Source organism: Herpailurus yagouaroundi, unplaced genomic scaffold (genome assembly GCF_014898765.1).
Source record: "Herpailurus yagouaroundi ecotype Mexico unplaced genomic scaffold, PumYag 203, whole genome shotgun sequence".
NCBI lineage: Eukaryota > Metazoa > Chordata > Mammalia > Carnivora > Felidae > Herpailurus > Herpailurus yagouaroundi.
Genome location: NW_024412434.1, coordinates 9,158,138 through 9,175,508, shown reverse-complemented (window position 1 = coordinate 9,175,508; position 17,371 = coordinate 9,158,138). Strand labels below are relative to the sequence as shown.

Genomic DNA, 17,371 nt, shown 5'->3' with positions numbered 1-17,371 from the left:
TGTTTTAAATCCCATCTTTATCTCATTAGATACATCCTTTGAAGGTATACATTTCTTCCTAGAATTCTCATTCCCAATTCTTTCTCCATATTGAACATTGATGTGTTGGGCACCTTTCTTTTTCTGTTTTTTGTTTGTCTAGTAATAATTTATAGCTTTTAGGAAGTGATAGATGACCACTAATTGAACAATTTATTTTATAGTGAAAAATTAAATTCTTTATTACAGTATTTATAACCAGATAACTGTAGAGTGATAAAAGTCAGTATTATTAGGGATATACTATGAATAAAAGCCTCTGTTTTACATATATGTTATATATATATAACTTAAAAAGTTTAAAAGAGACTATTGTTCATAGTATATTCGTAATCGTATTTATATCCCTGTTGAAAAATATATGTGTTTTCCACTTACCTTTTTTTTTTCCTTTTTTTCCTTGTGTTAATCTCATTCTTGATTGATTGCTCATATTTTATTTTTTTTCCTTATTTCCTCTTTCCCCCATGCTTTTTAACGTATTTTTTATTTCTTTAAAGTTTGTTTATTTTGGAGAGAGAGAGAGAGAGACAGAGTGCAAGCAGGGTAGGGGCAGAGACAGAGGGAGACACAGAATCCAAAGCAGGCTCCAGGCTCGGAGCTGTCAACACAGAGCTCATTGTGGGGCTCAAACACACAAACCGTAAGATCATGACCTGAGCTGAAGCTGGATGCTTAACTGACTGAGCCACCTAGGTGTCTCCCCCGCCCCCACCATGCTTTCTTTTAATAGTTTACCCCTACCCTAAATTTCTTTGCAGAAAACATTTCTTTAGTGTCTGTTCTTTTAGTACATCTCTTTCTGTCTCCATTGTCAACATATTTGGTTATGGCATCTATTGTCTGTGTGTGGTTTTCATCCATGACTCATTGCCCCACAAGGTTTATTATTCTTTTTTTCTCTTTATTGGGAGGAGCTGAACTAAATTTTGGGGTATTGTTTTTGTTTTTGGAAAGAGAGAGAGAATGAGCACATGCTAGTAGGGAGGTGCAGAAAGAGAGGGAGGGAGAGAATCCCAAGCAGGTTCCACGCTGTCAGCACAGAGCCTGACATGTGGCTTGAAGCCCACTAACTGTTGAGATCATGACCTGAGCTGAAATCAAAAGTTGGTCACTTAACTTACTGAGCCACCCAGGTGCCCCAGAAGGAGCTAAATTTAAACAGTCATTTTTATCTTTAGGGTTTTGACAAACAGAAGCAACTTAAACTGTTTGCAATTCCAACTTACCTACATAAGATACTGCTAAAAAGTAAATTTTTATATTTTATAAGAGATAATTCATGGAAATATAAATCATGCAAATATTTCAAAATATAACACATTTAAATTTCTTAGTGCTAGTTTTTTAATATACTTTTAATTACCTAGGGATAAGTTTTTGTTTTAGGTTACTTTGAAAGTATTTGTGTAATAATCAGTTAGAAGTAAGGAAAGTAACATTTTGAGACTACCTATGAGATGTCTCGTAATCCTTATCACATGAGAAAATGTCGACTGGTTGTAGTAAATGGCATAACTGAGATTGAATATACATTTGAATGATTCCAAAGCCTGTGTTCCTTGTGTAATGGTGCTCATTTGGTAATGGTGAATATTACCATTTTATCGAATTGGATTCTTGTAATCCTTAAAGCTATTAATTCTTTTCTAGAATGTCCCGAAACCAAGTGTAGCAAAGCTACTGCATTCTTCTGGGCAATTCATGAAAAACAGTAAGCTATTGGAAGACTTGTATTATTCACTAATTCTTGTCCATTCTTGTGTTATTCACTAATTTGAAGTTACAGATATTTTCATGTCCTCTTTTGTTTTCTACTAAGTGAGAGCAAAACGTGGCTCTGTGAAAGCAGAAGGTGGAACGTTATCTGAGGACAATAATCCTGATTCTGAAAATGAAGATGTGGGTGAAACTCTTTCCAAACCACCAACCAGAGATTATGGCGATTCTCTTCCTATTTTTCCATCAGCTAAATCTCTTCTAAAACCTTCTCTCAAGACGTTAGCTGTCCTTGGTCTTCCAAAGGTGAGTTGTTTTGTTTTATTCCTCTCCCCCCCCCCCCCCCCATACCATCCTCTTGCTCCTTGTAATGATGAAAAGAATCTTAGGAAGAAATGGAAGTCCTCAAGATCATAATAGAAAACAGTGTAATGACAACAGAGAGGAAGGTACAGGATTGATATTTATAAAGGTTGGTGGGAGTAAACAATTCTCAGGTATGCCTTTATGGAAGCAAAGAAGTAGAAGGCAGCTGGAAAGAACAGCTAGATGCATATGAAGATGAGGAGGGAGATGAAGGGGAAGAATTCATTTCAGAGGGGTGAGATGAATTTAAAGTATGAAGAGTTGACAGAAAGTATTATAAAAACACACCAGCAATGGTGGGATTAAGAGGGAGCAGATACTCTTTAAATTATAAAGCATGGGAGAAATTATTTTAAGTGCAAATTAAGAAAAAAAAAAAAAGCCAGGTAGTAAAAAAAAAAATGCTTAGACTCTTCTGAATGGCTTGTAGCTGATTCTTGTGAAGAACTGGAAGAAATTTTTGCCCTTACATTTAAGTTTAATAAAGGTGATATCCTATATTTAGTTTAGCAAAACCTGTGTTTCTAAGGAATGCAAAGTGAAATCTGTTTTAGGCCATACCAGATTTATTGCGAATTTTCAGTTTTTGGCTATTGTCTTTCTTGGGGGTTCTAACTTAACTTACTGTGTGCTATAATCTTGGTATATTTTAGGTCTTTTTGAGTAGAAAGAGAGGAAATAAACGTTTATTCTTTTCATTAAATAAAATTTCTGGTTATGTAAATAAGGTTCTTTATCCATGAAACGAAAAACTAAATTTGAAGCTGCAACACTGAATTTGTTTTTTAGCTTATTTATTTATTTTGAGAGAGACAGCAAGCAGGGTAGGGGCAGAGAGAGAGGGGAGAGACAGAATCCCAAACAGGCTCTTCATTGTCAGCACAGAGCTCGACACATAACTCAGACTCACAAACTGCGAGATGTCGACCTGAGCCCAAATCAAGATGCTGAACTGCCTGAGCTACCCAGGTGCCACTTAAGCTGCAAACTCTTAAAGAAAAAAATATAAAACATGTTTTCTGCATTCTGATTTACCTTTTTTAATTTTAAATTTTCAAATGTTTATTTGAGAGAGAGAGAGAGGCAGAGAGAGAGAGACAGACAGAGAATCCTAAGCAGGCTCTGTGCTGCCAGTGTCGAGCCTGACACGGAGCTTGAATAACCTGAGCCAAAATCAAGTTGGATGCTTAACCAGCTGAGCCACCCAGGTGCCACTCTTTTTTTAATAGTATCTGCATAGAATAGACACATGCACACATACCAAATGAATGAACTCAAAATGTATAAATTTTTGTCTAATGTGAACTCTTTGTCATGATAGAATCATAAGGCAGGAAAGGTTGCCACGAGAGTATACAAAATTCTTTCGAGAAGATGATTTTTACTTATTCGAATATCTCCAACAATAGATATAATGCCCTTCTGAATCTGTTCATACAGTTTTTGCTTTAAAATCAAGTTTGTCTGATGTAAGTATGGCTACTCCATCTTTCTTTTGACTTCTAGTAGCATGATAGGTGGTTCTCCAAAGCTTCACTCTCTTTTCTTTAAACAAAAAAAAATTTTTTTTTTAAGTTTATTTATTTTTGACAGAGACAGAGTGCAAGCATGAGCTGGGGAGGGACAGAGAGAGAGAGAGAGGGAGACACAGAATCCAAAGCAGGCTCCAGGCTCCAGTCTCCAAGCTGTCAGCACAGAGCCTGATGCGGGGCTCGAACTCATGAACTGTGAGATCATGACCTGGGCCGAAGTCAAATGCTTAACCGACTGTGCCACCCAGCTGCCCCCCAAAGCTTCACTTTCAATCTGCAGGTGTCCTCAGGTCTAAAATCTGTCTCTTGTAGACTGTATATAGATGGATCTTGGGTTTTTTTTTATCCTTTCTGGTACCCTGTGTCTTTTGATTGGGGCATTTAGTCCATTTATATTTAGAGTGATTATTTTAAGATATGGAAGATATGGATTTAGTGTCATTGTGTTATCTGTAGGTTTCATGCTTGTGGTGAGGACTCTGGTCCTTTGTAGTCTGTGCTGCTTTCCACTCACAGAGTCCCCCTTAGGATCTCCTGCAGGGCTGGTTTAGTGGTCATGAGCCCCATTAGGTTTTGTCTGTCTGGGAAAGCCTTTCTCTCTCTTTCTATTCTAAATGACAGCCTTGCTGGGGAAAGGATTCTTAGCTGCATATGTTCCCATTCAGCATATTGACTGTTTCCTACCCCTCCCTTCTGCCCTGCCAAGTTTCACTGGACAGGTCTGCTGCTACCCTTCTGTGTCTTCCCTTGTAGATTAAGATCCGTTGGTCCCTAGCTGCTTTCAGAATTTTCTCTTTATCTTTGCATTTTTCCAGTTTCGCTATGACATGTCATGGTGTTGACCTAGTTTTGTTGATTTTGAAGGGAATTCTCTGTGCCACCAGGACTTGGATGCCTGTTTCCTTCCCCAGATGGGGGAAGTTCTCAGCTATAACTTGTTCAAATAAACCTTCTGCCCCTTTCTCTCACTCTTCTTTTTCTGGGACTCCTATGATGTGGATATTATTTCATCTCACTGAATCACTTAGGTCTCTAATACCTGCCTCATGGTCTAGTAATTTCCTTTCTTTCCCTTCTCTGCTTCATCTTTGTCCATAATTGTATCTTCTATTTCACCTATTCTCTCTTCTGCTTCTCCCATCCTTGCTGTCACTGCATCTAGTTTATTTTGTATCTTGTTTACAGCATTTCTTTTTTTAATTTTTATTTTGTTAATTTTTTTAAATGTTTTTATTTATTTTTGAAGGAGAGAGAGAGATAGAACATGAGCAGGGGAGGAGCAGAGAGAGGGAGACACAGAATCCGAAGCAGGCTCCAGGCTCTGAGCTGTCAGCACAGAGCCCGATGCGGGGCTTGAACTCACCAACAGTGAGATCATGACCTGAGCCAAAGTCGGATGCTCAACCGACTGAGCCACCCATGTGCCCCTTGTTTACAGCTTTCTTAATTCATCGTGACTATTCTTTAGGTCCTTGATCTCTGAAGCAGTAGATTCTCTGCTGTCTTCTGTGCTTTTTTTCAAGCGCAGCTATTAGTCTTATGGCTGTTATTCCAAATACTTGATCAGATATATTGTTTATATTTCTTTTGAGCTATTCTCTGGCTCTCCTTTCTTCCTGGAATTTTTTTTGAGGAGAATTCTTCTGTTTTGTCATTTTGGCTAGTTTCCTGTCCTTTATGTGTTTTAATAACTTGTTATGTGTCCTGCACCTGCAAGTACTACTATATTAAAAAATGGTCATGCACTGTCCAGGGCCTGGCACTTGAAGAAGTGTTTTTGGAGTGTGTTGTGTGCACTCTTTTGTTGTGTCTTTGCCTGCTTTTCTCCCTACTTGGAGTAGTGGTTTGGACCTTCCACCAGGTGTGTTTTGATTTGTTTGTTGAAGTAACCCTGGAAAAAAGGAGAAGGGGGTGTTGAAGAAACCTTATCCCAAACAAAGAGAGGTATGACAGGGGTGGCAAAAAAGACCAGGCAGAGAATCAAAGAAACTATAGGGCTTAATCCAGAAAGAGAGAGAAGAAAATAAAGAAGGAGATACAGAAAAGGTGTGAAAGGAATAGAGTAAAATGCCTGCTTTTAAACAAACAAATAACCAAAACAGAGGAAAAAAGAAAAAATATATATAGTAAGATTTGACGTAAAGTCAAATCAGAGACTATGAGGCTGATTCCAAAGGGAGGAGAGGAAAGAGTAGAGGAGAAAGAAAAGGGAAAAGAGAAGGAAAGAAACCGAAAGAAAAGAGGGTTGCTTGGGTGGCTCATGTGGTTACATGTCCGACTCTTGATTTTGGCTCAGGTCATGATCTCACTGTTCGGGGGTTCGAGCCTCGCATCAGGCTCTGCACTGACAGCATGGATCCTGCTTGGAATTCTCTCTCTCCCTTTCTCGGCACCTCTCCTGCTTGTTCACTCACTCTCCTCTCAAAATAAGGAAATAAATATTAAATAAAAAGAAAGAAAAGAAAAAAAAGTAATTAAAGTAAAAAAAAACCAAACTAACATACACAACCACAGGACAGTTGTCTACTAGTGCCCGGGACTGGAGGCTGTACTGGTCTGGAGGAGGGGCTGTCTGGTTCCTTCAGTGTCAGTCTCACTACCTTAGAGAAGCAGTTACCAGGCCCAGAGGGGCGGGGTTTGGTGTAATAGGTCTGCCTCCATTGGGGCTTGTGTCCGTTCCCTGAAACCCCACCATGTTGGTGGGGAGAAAAATGGCGACACTCTAATCTCTCCTCCCCACACGAGGTGCCTCAAACCTCACTCTTTAGGCTGTCCTCACAGAATAGCCTGGGGGGGGGTGGGGCCGGCTCGCCTTGCTCCACAGTCTCCTATGCTTCCTGAGCACTCCGCTGGGATTCAAAACCTTAGAGGATCCCTGTTCCCCCAGACCTGGTTCTGGGGTAACGCCAGTCTGTCCAGGGGACAAAGGTCCTCTGGCTTGTGCCTGCAGGGTCTTTTTCCCTTGGTTGGGGGGTAATATACCCTCTTTCCACTGTACTCAAGGGAGGGGACTGTTCTCTACCAGTGTAGCCCTGAGATTGCTACCAAGCCTAGGGGTGGCTCCGTCCCCACCAGGCGTGGGAGGTGGCAGCTCTGGTCTAGAGAAAGTCTGGCAACCTTGAAAATTCTGATTTTTAGCTTCTAAGGCAGTTTTGCAAAGTAGAGATTGACTCTCTGGACCTCTCCTTGGTCCGGGGTCCGGAGAGGTTTTCTCTTATCCAAATACAATCCCACACTTCCCACAGCCTCTCCTTCTCTTCCGTTCGTTTTTCCACCGAAGGGCTTCCCCCACTCCATGCCTGTGTTGCCCATTTTATTTCTCCTAATTCGCATACACACACTTCTGTCCCACCAAGCTGTCTCTTTGCACCTGTGGAGATTTTTCTGTCACTGTGCAGCCTGTATTCCTGGTATTCCAAGTGCTCTGACCTCAATACTGCTGTGTTTGAGGGACAAGGGAAATTCTGATCCCCTTCCTCTGCCATCTTAACTCCTCCCTCCTCCTTTTATTTTCCTTTTCACAATTTCAGAGTTCTGTGTAGGTTTGCATTATTATATCAGTTTAATATATTTTATAGATATTTATTATGGGCTTTTCTTCCTCGAAATTTATTGATCTGAATTTTGTCTTTTTTTTTTTTTAAGTTTATTCATTTATTATTTGGAGAGAGAGAGAGAGAGCACAAGTGGGGAGTAGCAGAGAGACAGGGAGAGAGTGATAATCCCAAGAAGGCCCTGCACTGTCAGTGCAGAACCAGATGGGGGGTTTGAACCCATGAACTGCGAGATCATGACCTGAGCTAAAATCAAGAGTCAGGTGTTAACTGACTGAGGCATTCAAGCGGCCCTAAAATTTTCTTCGGAAGTCCCCTGGGTACTTCAAATTTAATATGTCCTAGTTTAAAGACATTGTTTCTGACCCTTCCCCTTTCCTCTTTCCTGACTCTTTGTAATCTGCTCTGTTATTTGTTTTCCCTAGCCTAATAAATAGCAGCCCTGAAACAGGAAAAGTCCTGGACTCCAAACTTCCCTGAAACGACCGCATCCAGTCACTCATCACATTCGATATTTTGTACCTGCTTACCATTTTTCATGTTATTCCTATAATTCACTCTCTCACCTATAATTTTGCAATAGTCTTCTGGTTTTGCTTCCTTTATGTTCATCCTACATTGCTGTCAGAGTGACTTTTCTAAAATATATTTGTGACGATGTAATTCCTCTGCTTATTTAATGGATCCCCATTACCTGTAGGAGGAAACTCATGTTCTAGCATAACACTTGCTCTTTTTATTTTTTGGTTTCGTCCTGATGTTCCAGTAATATCTATCTATCCCCTTCCCAATAACTCTGTTCCAGTTTTGCCATATTCCATAGGTGTTGTCACTTACTATATTATTTCATACTTGATCCTTTTGCTCATTCTAGAATGCCCTTCACACCCTCCCTGTTCACTTGTCTGTCTTTTAAGATACAGCCTTATCTTCCCAGAGTTTGCTGAGCTTCCCAAATGTGTTTTCTCCTTTGTGTGTTCACTGTGCGTTATTCACTTCACTCGTAGAACTAGTGGATATTTTTCTGTCCTTACCTGTTTTCATGCATCTCTACCACTACTAGCCTATAGAACAGACTCTGTCTTTTATTTATATTTCCAGCTCCTCCCCGGATAGTGCCTATGACTTGACAGATACAGTATGTGTTTGTCTTTCTGAGTGGGTGAGTGCGTGACCAAATGAATTAATGTGATGTTTTTCTGAAGCTGGGTTTTTGTTTTGTGTTGTTTTTATAGGAAGGAACAGCAAAGTCAGCAGTGGAAGCACAGGAAGATGGTATTGGTATTACTGAAAATGTGCCACCAGAGCAAACAGTTAATGACAGTTTGACTTCTGGTGGAGTGCATAAAAATTACAGAAGTGGTAAGCTAGTGAATCTCTGTGAGTTGTTTTTCTATGGTTAAATGCTAGTATGAAAAAAATCTGAAAGTATGTAGATCCAAATATATTATTCATTTCTCGTTAAGATATTTTTCTGTTGCTATCTTTATGTGTCTGTTGCTTTCTTTATAAGTATCCCAAGTACTACCACCTTTTTCTTCCTGAAAATCTTCAACTCCCTGAACATGCTTTCTGCTATTGCTTTTATTTTATTGAAATATTTATGAATGGAGATAGACTATGTGTTTAAAATTCATAGTAACACATGTTTTCATTAATTTGTCTGTATTTTATAGATATGATGTCAGCATTAGGATTAGGAGAAGAGGAAGATGTAGAATCACCTTCTGATCCTGAGGTACTGTCTTCTTATTATTTTTAAATATAAGCATTGAGTGATGTTAAAACATCAAAGCGATGCTTTGACTTTATTCTCTCATCTCTGCATTTGCCCATAGAAACCATTTCCTTATATTTTTACCTATAATTGATAAAATAATTGTGTTAATTATGACAATACAGTATAATACAGTTCTCTTGCAAACTTAATGAAAGTTGCTTAGTATTAGTACAGAAAACTAAGGCTTAGAGGGAATTAGTTTGGGTTTTGAAGTTATCTAAAGAATTACTAAAGAAATACTCAACCTATGGCCAACTGTATGATTCTGTGGTGTATATGGATGTGTCAAACTCCTAATGACATCCAGAAAGAGTTTGGATTATGGTGTTTTACAACTTGAACCTTCAAAAGATAATGCCTGGGACTTGAAAATATTGTATTTGATTGCCAAGTAGATCTACAAGGAGCGTTGGGATTATGATAACCACAGTTTGGTTTGGTGGTGCTTTAATAAACCCTTTTTGGATAGTTAAAATAACATCGTGGCACACGTAAAGTAATATAAGTAAAGTAATGATGACCTATTCTAAGGTGATAACTAAGGATAGAGGTAAAAAGGGTCTGATCTCTTAGACACAGGCAGCTGCTGCATAATGCTGCAAGCACTGTATTTGAAGTCAAAAGACATGCTGTCATCTTGGTTCCATCACTTCCTAGCTGTGGGATCTTGGAAAAACTTGTTTAACTTGTTTGAATGTCAATGACCTCGTTCCTAAAGATGGTACTAATACTCGCCTCTTGGTTTTGTGTAATGAACAGATGTGGTAACGCCTTGAAAACTGTAAAGGGGGCTATAGAAATAGAAGACAAAATGATCACAGTGGTATTTAGTGACTTACTAAATATTGAGGATACTTTTTTTTTTTTTTGAATCTTTGTTTATTTTTGAGAGGGGGGGTGAGGGGAAAGAAGATCCGATGCAGGCTCTGCACTGAGAACAGGGAGCCCAGTGCAAGACTTGAACTCATGAACTGTGAGATCATGACCTGAGCCAAAGTTGGGCGCCTAATTGACAAAGCCACCCAGGCTCTCCAAGAATACTTTTTTTACGTGAAGATGTCTGAAGGCCAATAAAATGGCAGTAGTGTCCAGAAGAGAATGGGAAAGTTAGAATGGGTTTTTGATTTTCTAATTTGGGCTATATTAAGTTTCAGTAATCTATTAGTAGTGACATCATATGTGTATACAGTTGACCCTTGAACAAGATGGGCTTGAACTGTGGGAGTCCACTTACATACAGATTTTTTTTCTATAAATACAGTACCATCCTGTAAATGTATTTTCTCTTCCTTATGACTTTCTTTTTCTTTTTTTATTATTCATTTTGAGAGACAGAGAGAGGACAGAGCATGCGAGTAGAGGAAGAGGGATAGAGAATCTTAAGCAGGCTCCACACTGCCAGCACAGAGCCTTACATTGGGCTTGAACCCACGACCTGTAAGATCATGACCTGAGCCAAAGTTAAGAGCCTGACCCTTAACCGACAGCACCAGCCAGCACCGCTTCCTTACGATTTTCTTAATAACCTTTTCTTTAGTTTATAGTGTAAGAATACAGTATTTAATACATATAACATAGAAAACATGTGTTAATCGACTGTTTATATTACTGGTAAGGTCAGCATTTCGTTATAGTAACTCTGACCTTCCATGCTCAATTTACAGAGTTAATGGCTGAATGAGGATTAACAGGTAGATTAGAGGGCTTCTGCTTTAATATTCTGGTTTTTAATATATACTTTTCGATTTTTAAGTCTAATTGCTTTTGCTTTTATTTATTTTTAAAAAGTTTTTAACGTTTATTCATTTTTGAGTGACAGAGAGAGACACATTGTGAGTGGGGGAGGGGCAGAGAGAGAGGGAGACACAGAATTGGAAGCAGGATCCAGGCTCTGAGCTGTCAGCACAGAGCCCGACACGAGGCTTGAACTCATGAACCGTGAGATCATGATCTGAGCCGAAGTTGGACACTCAACCGACTGAGCCACCCAGGTGCCTCGTCTAATTGCTTTTAAAGTAGGAAATTCAGTAGATTAGTAGCTACGTTTTTGATATTTGTGGATTTTCGAGTGCATGGCCATCAGAGCCCTTAACTCTTGGTTTGTTCAAGGGTCAACAGTATAGTGATTTGGTACTTTTGAGATCTTCTCAATGAGATTATTGCAAATTTTTTGACCTTATTAAATTTGTCCTTATATACTGACTGCGTACCGAGCAGTTAGATACTGAGTGTACAAGTTGAGGGGTTAGGTTGTAGTGGTCGGAGCAGAAAAGTAAACAGCAATCCGTTATAAGTCAGTATAAATGCTTCCTAGAAAGAAAATGGAGAATGTTAGGTTAGAGAATATTGGGGGAGTTTGTAGTGAGGATGAGGATGAGAGTGGGAATAGGAATTTTGGTAGTCAGAAAAGATCTGAGTGTGGCAAAAGCTGCCAAGTGAAAGATGAGAAGGACCAGTCATGTGAAGATCTTGGCGAGGGACATTCTGGACAGAGAGAACCACGGATCATCATTTTACTCTAATGTCTTAGAGTGACCAAGAAGTAGGAAGACCCACTCCATCATCATAATCATTGTTGTGTGTAGAAAAGAAAATGTGCATACTGAGATAAGTGCTTGGCACATTTTAGGTGATTAGTAAATAAATGTTCTTATACTTGCCTTTTAAAAGCATACAACACTTTTTGAAGAGTTTCATACCCATATCTAAAATTTTTTTACTATTAGTTAACCATAATTTGAAGAAAAGTTTTTCTTATTACTTTGCCATTCGATCCAACCCTTCTTTCATCAATAAAAATTTCAAGCCTTTGTTTACCTAAATGAAGCAGCAGCTACAACAGTGTTTTGTTTATACTCAACATGATATACTCCAAAGTTTCTTATCATATGAGATATCAATTAACACTAAAACAAATGTCTGCCATTCTATTAGAAGCAGTTTAAATTTATAGCAAGTATACTTTTAAAGAATTTGTTTAAAAAAATTTTTTTAATGTTTATTTATTTTTGAAAGACAGAGCATGTGAGTGGAGGAAGGGCAGAGAGAGAGGGAGACACAGAATCCAAAGCAGGCTCCAGGCTCTGAGCTGTCAGCACAGAGCCTGACATGGGGCTCGAGCCCACGCATTGTGAGATCATGACCTGAGCTGAAGTCAGACGCTTAACCGACTGAGCCACCCAGGCGCTCCTAAAGAATTTATTTAAATACTTATTTTAAATGTCCTTTTATTTTGATCGGGAATGCAAAGTAAGGTGTTTTGTTAGTTCCTTTTTGAAATGTGCATATAAGTCAGTCTTCTGTCTATGAAAGTATTCTGGCCTTCCACGTTCAGTGTACAGAGTCAATAGCCAAATGAAGATTAAAAGGTACACTTAATCAAGAGAGCATATATGAGGTTTTCTATTTAAATGTTTTGGTTTTCAATATGTTTTTCTTATTTGTAAGTCTGATTGTTATTAAAATCGGAAATTCAGATATTTTCTTAGAAAAGGATTAGGAAATCTTTACACAACTCATTATTGATGCTAATTTTAACAGAGTATGTCTGAGAGTCCAAACAAATATGTTCCTCATTTATCTGGAGCTGTGGATCAGAAAGGGCAAAGTATATTAAATGGACAAGTAGAAGGTAAGAACTGTATTTTACTAAGAGGTCATTGGACAGAATGTTGATTTAAAACAGGAATACTGATATATTCTAATATCTAAAGAAAATCACCTATTAAATGCATAGTAAAGAGAAAGAGATGTGAAAAGGAGATAAGTTGTATCTTATGTGGTGTCAGCAACAGATTAAATTGAGAGTGCCACCAAAGGAGCTAAATGACTAGTTCCCTTTCAAGATACTGTAAGACCTAAGGAACCTCAGGAAATAAGAAAAGAGCCAAAGAGGGAATGATGAGAACAGTGGAGACTACAGGGAATAAATAAAGGAAAGTAAGCAGGTGTTTATAGTGTTTCTACTGGAAGGTGGTAAAATACACTAGTTCTTTAAAAGGAATAGCAGGCTATTTGAAATGTAGGAATACTGTAAGGTGAGCTTCCAGTACTAGAATTTGTCAGAGTAGCATACCAAAATTTTCCCACTCTTACTGTTATCCTCTTTGTTGGGAAGACATTAAGGACTGACAGCTGATGATGCAGAGTTATGTCCTATCTGCCATGGATGAACTTACGCATTTATAGTCAGTGATAAATGTACATACTTTAATGCCATATCAAATTGGAGGTACTTCATAAGAGAGTTATCATTTAGTGCAAAATAAGAGAATTGGAAAGAGGGTCAGTTAGGAAGACATCAAGGAAGCTATAGCTCTGATAAAAAGTTCCATTAGAAAGTTTATGACTTTGGGGCGCCTGGGTGGCGCAGTCGGTTAAGCGTCCGACTTCAGCCAGGTCACGATCTCACGGTCCGTGAGTTCGAGCCCCACGTCGGGCTCTGGGCTGATGGCTCAGAGCCTGGAGCCTGTTTCCGATTCTGTGTCTCCCTCTCTCTCTGCCCCTCACCCGTTCATGCTCTGTCTCTCTCTGTCCCAAAAATAAACATTGGAAAAAAAAAATTAAAAAAAAAAAGAAAGTTTATGACTTTTAGGGCGCCTGGGTGGCTCAGTTGGCTGAGTGTCCGACTTCAGCTCAGGTCATGATCTCAGTTCATGGATTCAAGCCCCATGTCAGGCTCTCTGCTGACAGCTCAGAGCCTGAAGCCTGCTTCAGAGTCTGTGTGTTTGTCTCTCTCTGCCTCTCCCCCGCTCATACTCTGTCTCTATCTGTGTCAAAGATATACATTAAAAACAAAATTTTTTGGAGGTACCTGAGTGGCTTGGTCGGTTGAGCGTCGGCCTCTGGGCTCACTCAGGTCATGATCTCGCGGTTCGTGAGTTTGGGCCCTGCATCAGGCTCTGTGCTGACAGCTTGGAGCCTGGAGCCTGCTTCGGATTCTGTGTCCCCACCCCCTCTCTCCGCCCCACCCCTGCTTGTGCTTTGTCTCTCTCTGTCTTTCAAAAATGAATAAACATTTTGGGGGAGTTGATAGTGGGTATGGAGGGTATAGATGGAAGATACTCATGCTAAACAAAGGGGAAAAATGTGGTAGAGATAATCCATAACAAGAATATAAAAGTGGAACATTCAAGACCATAGATCCAGAAATTACTGTTGAGAAGGAGGACTAGTGAAGGGAAAGAGAGAGGAATGCATGGTGTGTTAGCTAGGAAACTTTGGAGTTGAGGAGGAAACTCGAGAGAATTCACGTTAGATGGCTGGAGTACATGTGCACTAAATCAGAAGATTAGATCACAGCTACTCCAAAGAATACTAAAAGCAAGTGGAGTGCTAGAATTGGGGTAAAACCTAGCCACTCATTCATCCTCCTCAGATCTCTTAGACATCAAAGATACATGTGGCATTGGTATTCATTATTCAAATGAGATTAATTTGAATATGGAAGCATTGGCTGTTATTTTTTTAAGACAGCTAATTTATTATAGCTATTTTTAAAAATTTTTTAATGTTTATTTGAGTGTGAGACAGAGGGCAAGCAGGGGAGGGGCAGAGAGAGGGAGGGAGACACAGAATCTGAAGCAGGCTCCAGGCTCTGAGCTGTCAGCACAGAGCCCAGTGCAGGGCTTGAACCCACAAACTATGAGATCATAACCTGAGTTGAAGTTGGATGCTCCACTGACTGAGTCACCTAGGTACCCCATGATATGATAGCTATTTTGTAAAAGCCTTTTTTAAAGGCTTACATGATCTACCAAATCAAACTAATTTTGGAAACAAAAGAAGTGATAGGGTTAATTCCCTAAATGCTAAAATGGTTATTTTCCATAAATATGATGCTGATTTTGAAATAGAAAAGATTTTTGGTATCTAAAAATTTTGTGGCAATTAATTTTATTTTTCCCTTTTGGTAATCATATTTCCATATTAAAAGCTTATTATACATTATTTCTTAGATGTGTTTTATATACCTTCTTGCATGAGTGGATCAAGAAACTTTAAGATGGCTAAACTAGAGGATACAAGAAATGTAGGCATACCAGTAACCCACATGGGTATGAACAAAAATGAATACTTTTATTAACTGTTATTCTACAAGTATATATCCAAGCTGATCAATTCAGTACACTTGCTCTGATGAGAAAGAAATTATGCATTCAACTGAACCGTCATCACAACCGTGTACTGACTAAATTACAGGACAAATTGAAGAACATGGTAAATACTTGTAGTATAATGGTATAAATGATTTTGCTGTACTGCACATTAAGGGTATGCTGTTGCATTCTGCCATCAGCTTTCACATTTATCCTCTCTGGGTCATGAATTGTTCCTGTAATTCAAGATTGCTTTTCTTTACATCAATCAGCATGTTCACATTGGTACATGTGCACTTTTCTATTTTAGTTAGTCATTTGAAACATAATCTTAACTTTTGACATCCTAACTGCATGTTCTGTGGAGCCTATATTCCTATTTTTTCTTCAGTATGTATAATGCGTTCATTTTTCTGTCTTGTCACTGTCTTAACCCACCTGCCTGTCCCCCCAAAAATAAAACACCAAAACCTAATGTAATCATTTTCAAAGCGAAGCATGAGGATTCAGCTCAGTACTAACTGCATGAATGTAAAGTTGGCTTTCATATTTACATATAATTGACTATTTGTCCCTTTTGCTTTTTAGATCCTCCTGACAAATATCCTCACTTGAAGGTAAAACTTCTATATTTTTATCCTGAATTTTTAACTACAGACTGTGTGAGATGTATATTATGTCTTAATCATATTGTTTTAATACCCATTCAGCCTACCGTTGAAGTGGAAGATTCTTTTTCTGATAAAACAGTAGGAATGAAGGATATACAGACATCCAGATCAGGTAAATTTTACAATACAAATTTAACAGTGGAAAGAAGTACACTAAAATATTTGAAATGCTCTTATTCCTCATTTTTTTTGGTGGCACATTTAGTTGAAGGATTTGACATAAATAAGGTAGATGTCATTGTTGGTATCCATGTTTGAAGAAAAGATATTTACAAGCATAGGAAAAAGAGATTTAAAAAATATAAGCTTTAGTTCACGTTTCTTGTTTTATTTTGGAATCCTAAATATTCCTAATATTAATTATTAGACTCTTAGATTTTTCCAGTGTTCAAAATGCTTATTTGAATTCTGACCTTTACCTAGAGTAAAGCTTCACTTGTTAACATGTCCATTGTGTTTTAACTTGATTTCATGTTATCTAAATAAGTTTAAGCCAAATATGTTCTGCTTAGCAGACTGTGTGTATTTGTGTATGTGTGTATGTATGATGTCTTTGATTATTAAAAATGGGGGAAGTAATTATTTTTTATATTTAGTAGATACAATCTTTTAAAACAGTAATTCTGAAGCTTTTTGGCTTTATAGTCCTTTTATATCATTTAAAAATTATTGGGAATTCCAAAGAACTTCTGTTTAAGTGGGTTGCATATGTTGGTATTTACAATATTAGAAACATTTAAAATACAGGTATACACAGTCATATATTCTGTTAGCCATTAGACCTATGACCCACAGTTGTGATACTATTGCATATCATATCTTTAGAAGACTCCATTGTACACTTAATATGAAAATGAGAATGAAAATGTCAAATAATATTTAGTATTATTGTGAAAATAGTTTTGACCTCTTGGACTGCCTGAATGGATGGATCTGGGACTCCAGGGATTTTCAGATGACACTGGAGAACTGTTTTAAACCATATACAGGGTTCATGGATGTGAAATGATAAAGGGGCCTTTGTGATGAAATGGACATTTAAGTTCCACTTCTGCATTTTCTTTCTTTCACTTGTCTTAAGAGGTTTAAATCAGACAATCTTGCTTTTTTTAAAAAAATATATATTTTTGTTACATATTCATTTTCTGTCTCATGGCACTATTTTTTGGATCTAGTGTAGACTGAGACTTATCCTGTTTTTACATGGCAACAATTATGTCACTCAAGGCTTTTGTTTCCATATAAATTTATGTTTAGCCAAGGCTTAAAAATTGAATTCTGATGATATTGGTACATTGAGGAAAGACCATTTCATTGTGATTAAAGTAGTACCATTCATTAAAAGTTTTTTTTAAAAACCCATGTCTTTAGAACACACAGTGCATATTTAAACATAAAATAAATGGTTAGACATAGATTTTGTTACTAAAATATTCATAACCTTGAGCAGTCTTAATTATTAATAAATAAAGCTTTTATGAGATACAGAATATGTAATAGAGTTGCTTGAATGAATCGAAGTATATAATGGTAGAGAATTAAAAAGAAAAAATGAGGGGCGCCTGGGTGGCGCAGTCGGTTGAGCGTCCGACTTCAGCCAGGTCACGATCTC

The 17,371-nt window shown here is 38.1% G+C and overlaps 1 protein-coding gene across 16 annotated transcripts in view; it reads left to right on the top strand.

Annotated features, from left to right (window-relative positions):
• The window catches only part of ANKRD26 (ankyrin repeat domain containing 26), a 108,742-nt gene that overhangs the window by 37,173 nt on the left and 54,198 nt on the right, over positions 1–17,371 (top strand). For 13 of the 16 annotated variants that reach the window (XM_040451123.1, XM_040451124.1, XM_040451122.1 and 10 more), the window contains 8 exons: positions 1,693–1,753; positions 1,862–2,064; positions 8,446–8,572; positions 8,887–8,948; positions 12,531–12,621; positions 14,948–15,046; positions 15,677–15,705; positions 15,799–15,871. In XM_040451123.1, coding sequence (XP_040307057.1) covers positions 1,693–1,753; positions 1,862–2,064; positions 8,446–8,572; positions 8,887–8,948; positions 12,531–12,621; positions 14,948–15,046; positions 15,677–15,705; positions 15,799–15,871 — 745 coding nt within the window. The remainder of the gene's footprint in view (positions 1–1,692; positions 1,754–1,861; positions 2,065–8,445; positions 8,573–8,886; positions 8,949–12,530; positions 12,622–14,947; positions 15,047–15,676; positions 15,706–15,798; positions 15,872–17,371) is intronic. The other 3 variants (XM_040451127.1, XM_040451131.1, XM_040451132.1) reach the window with 3 other exon arrangements.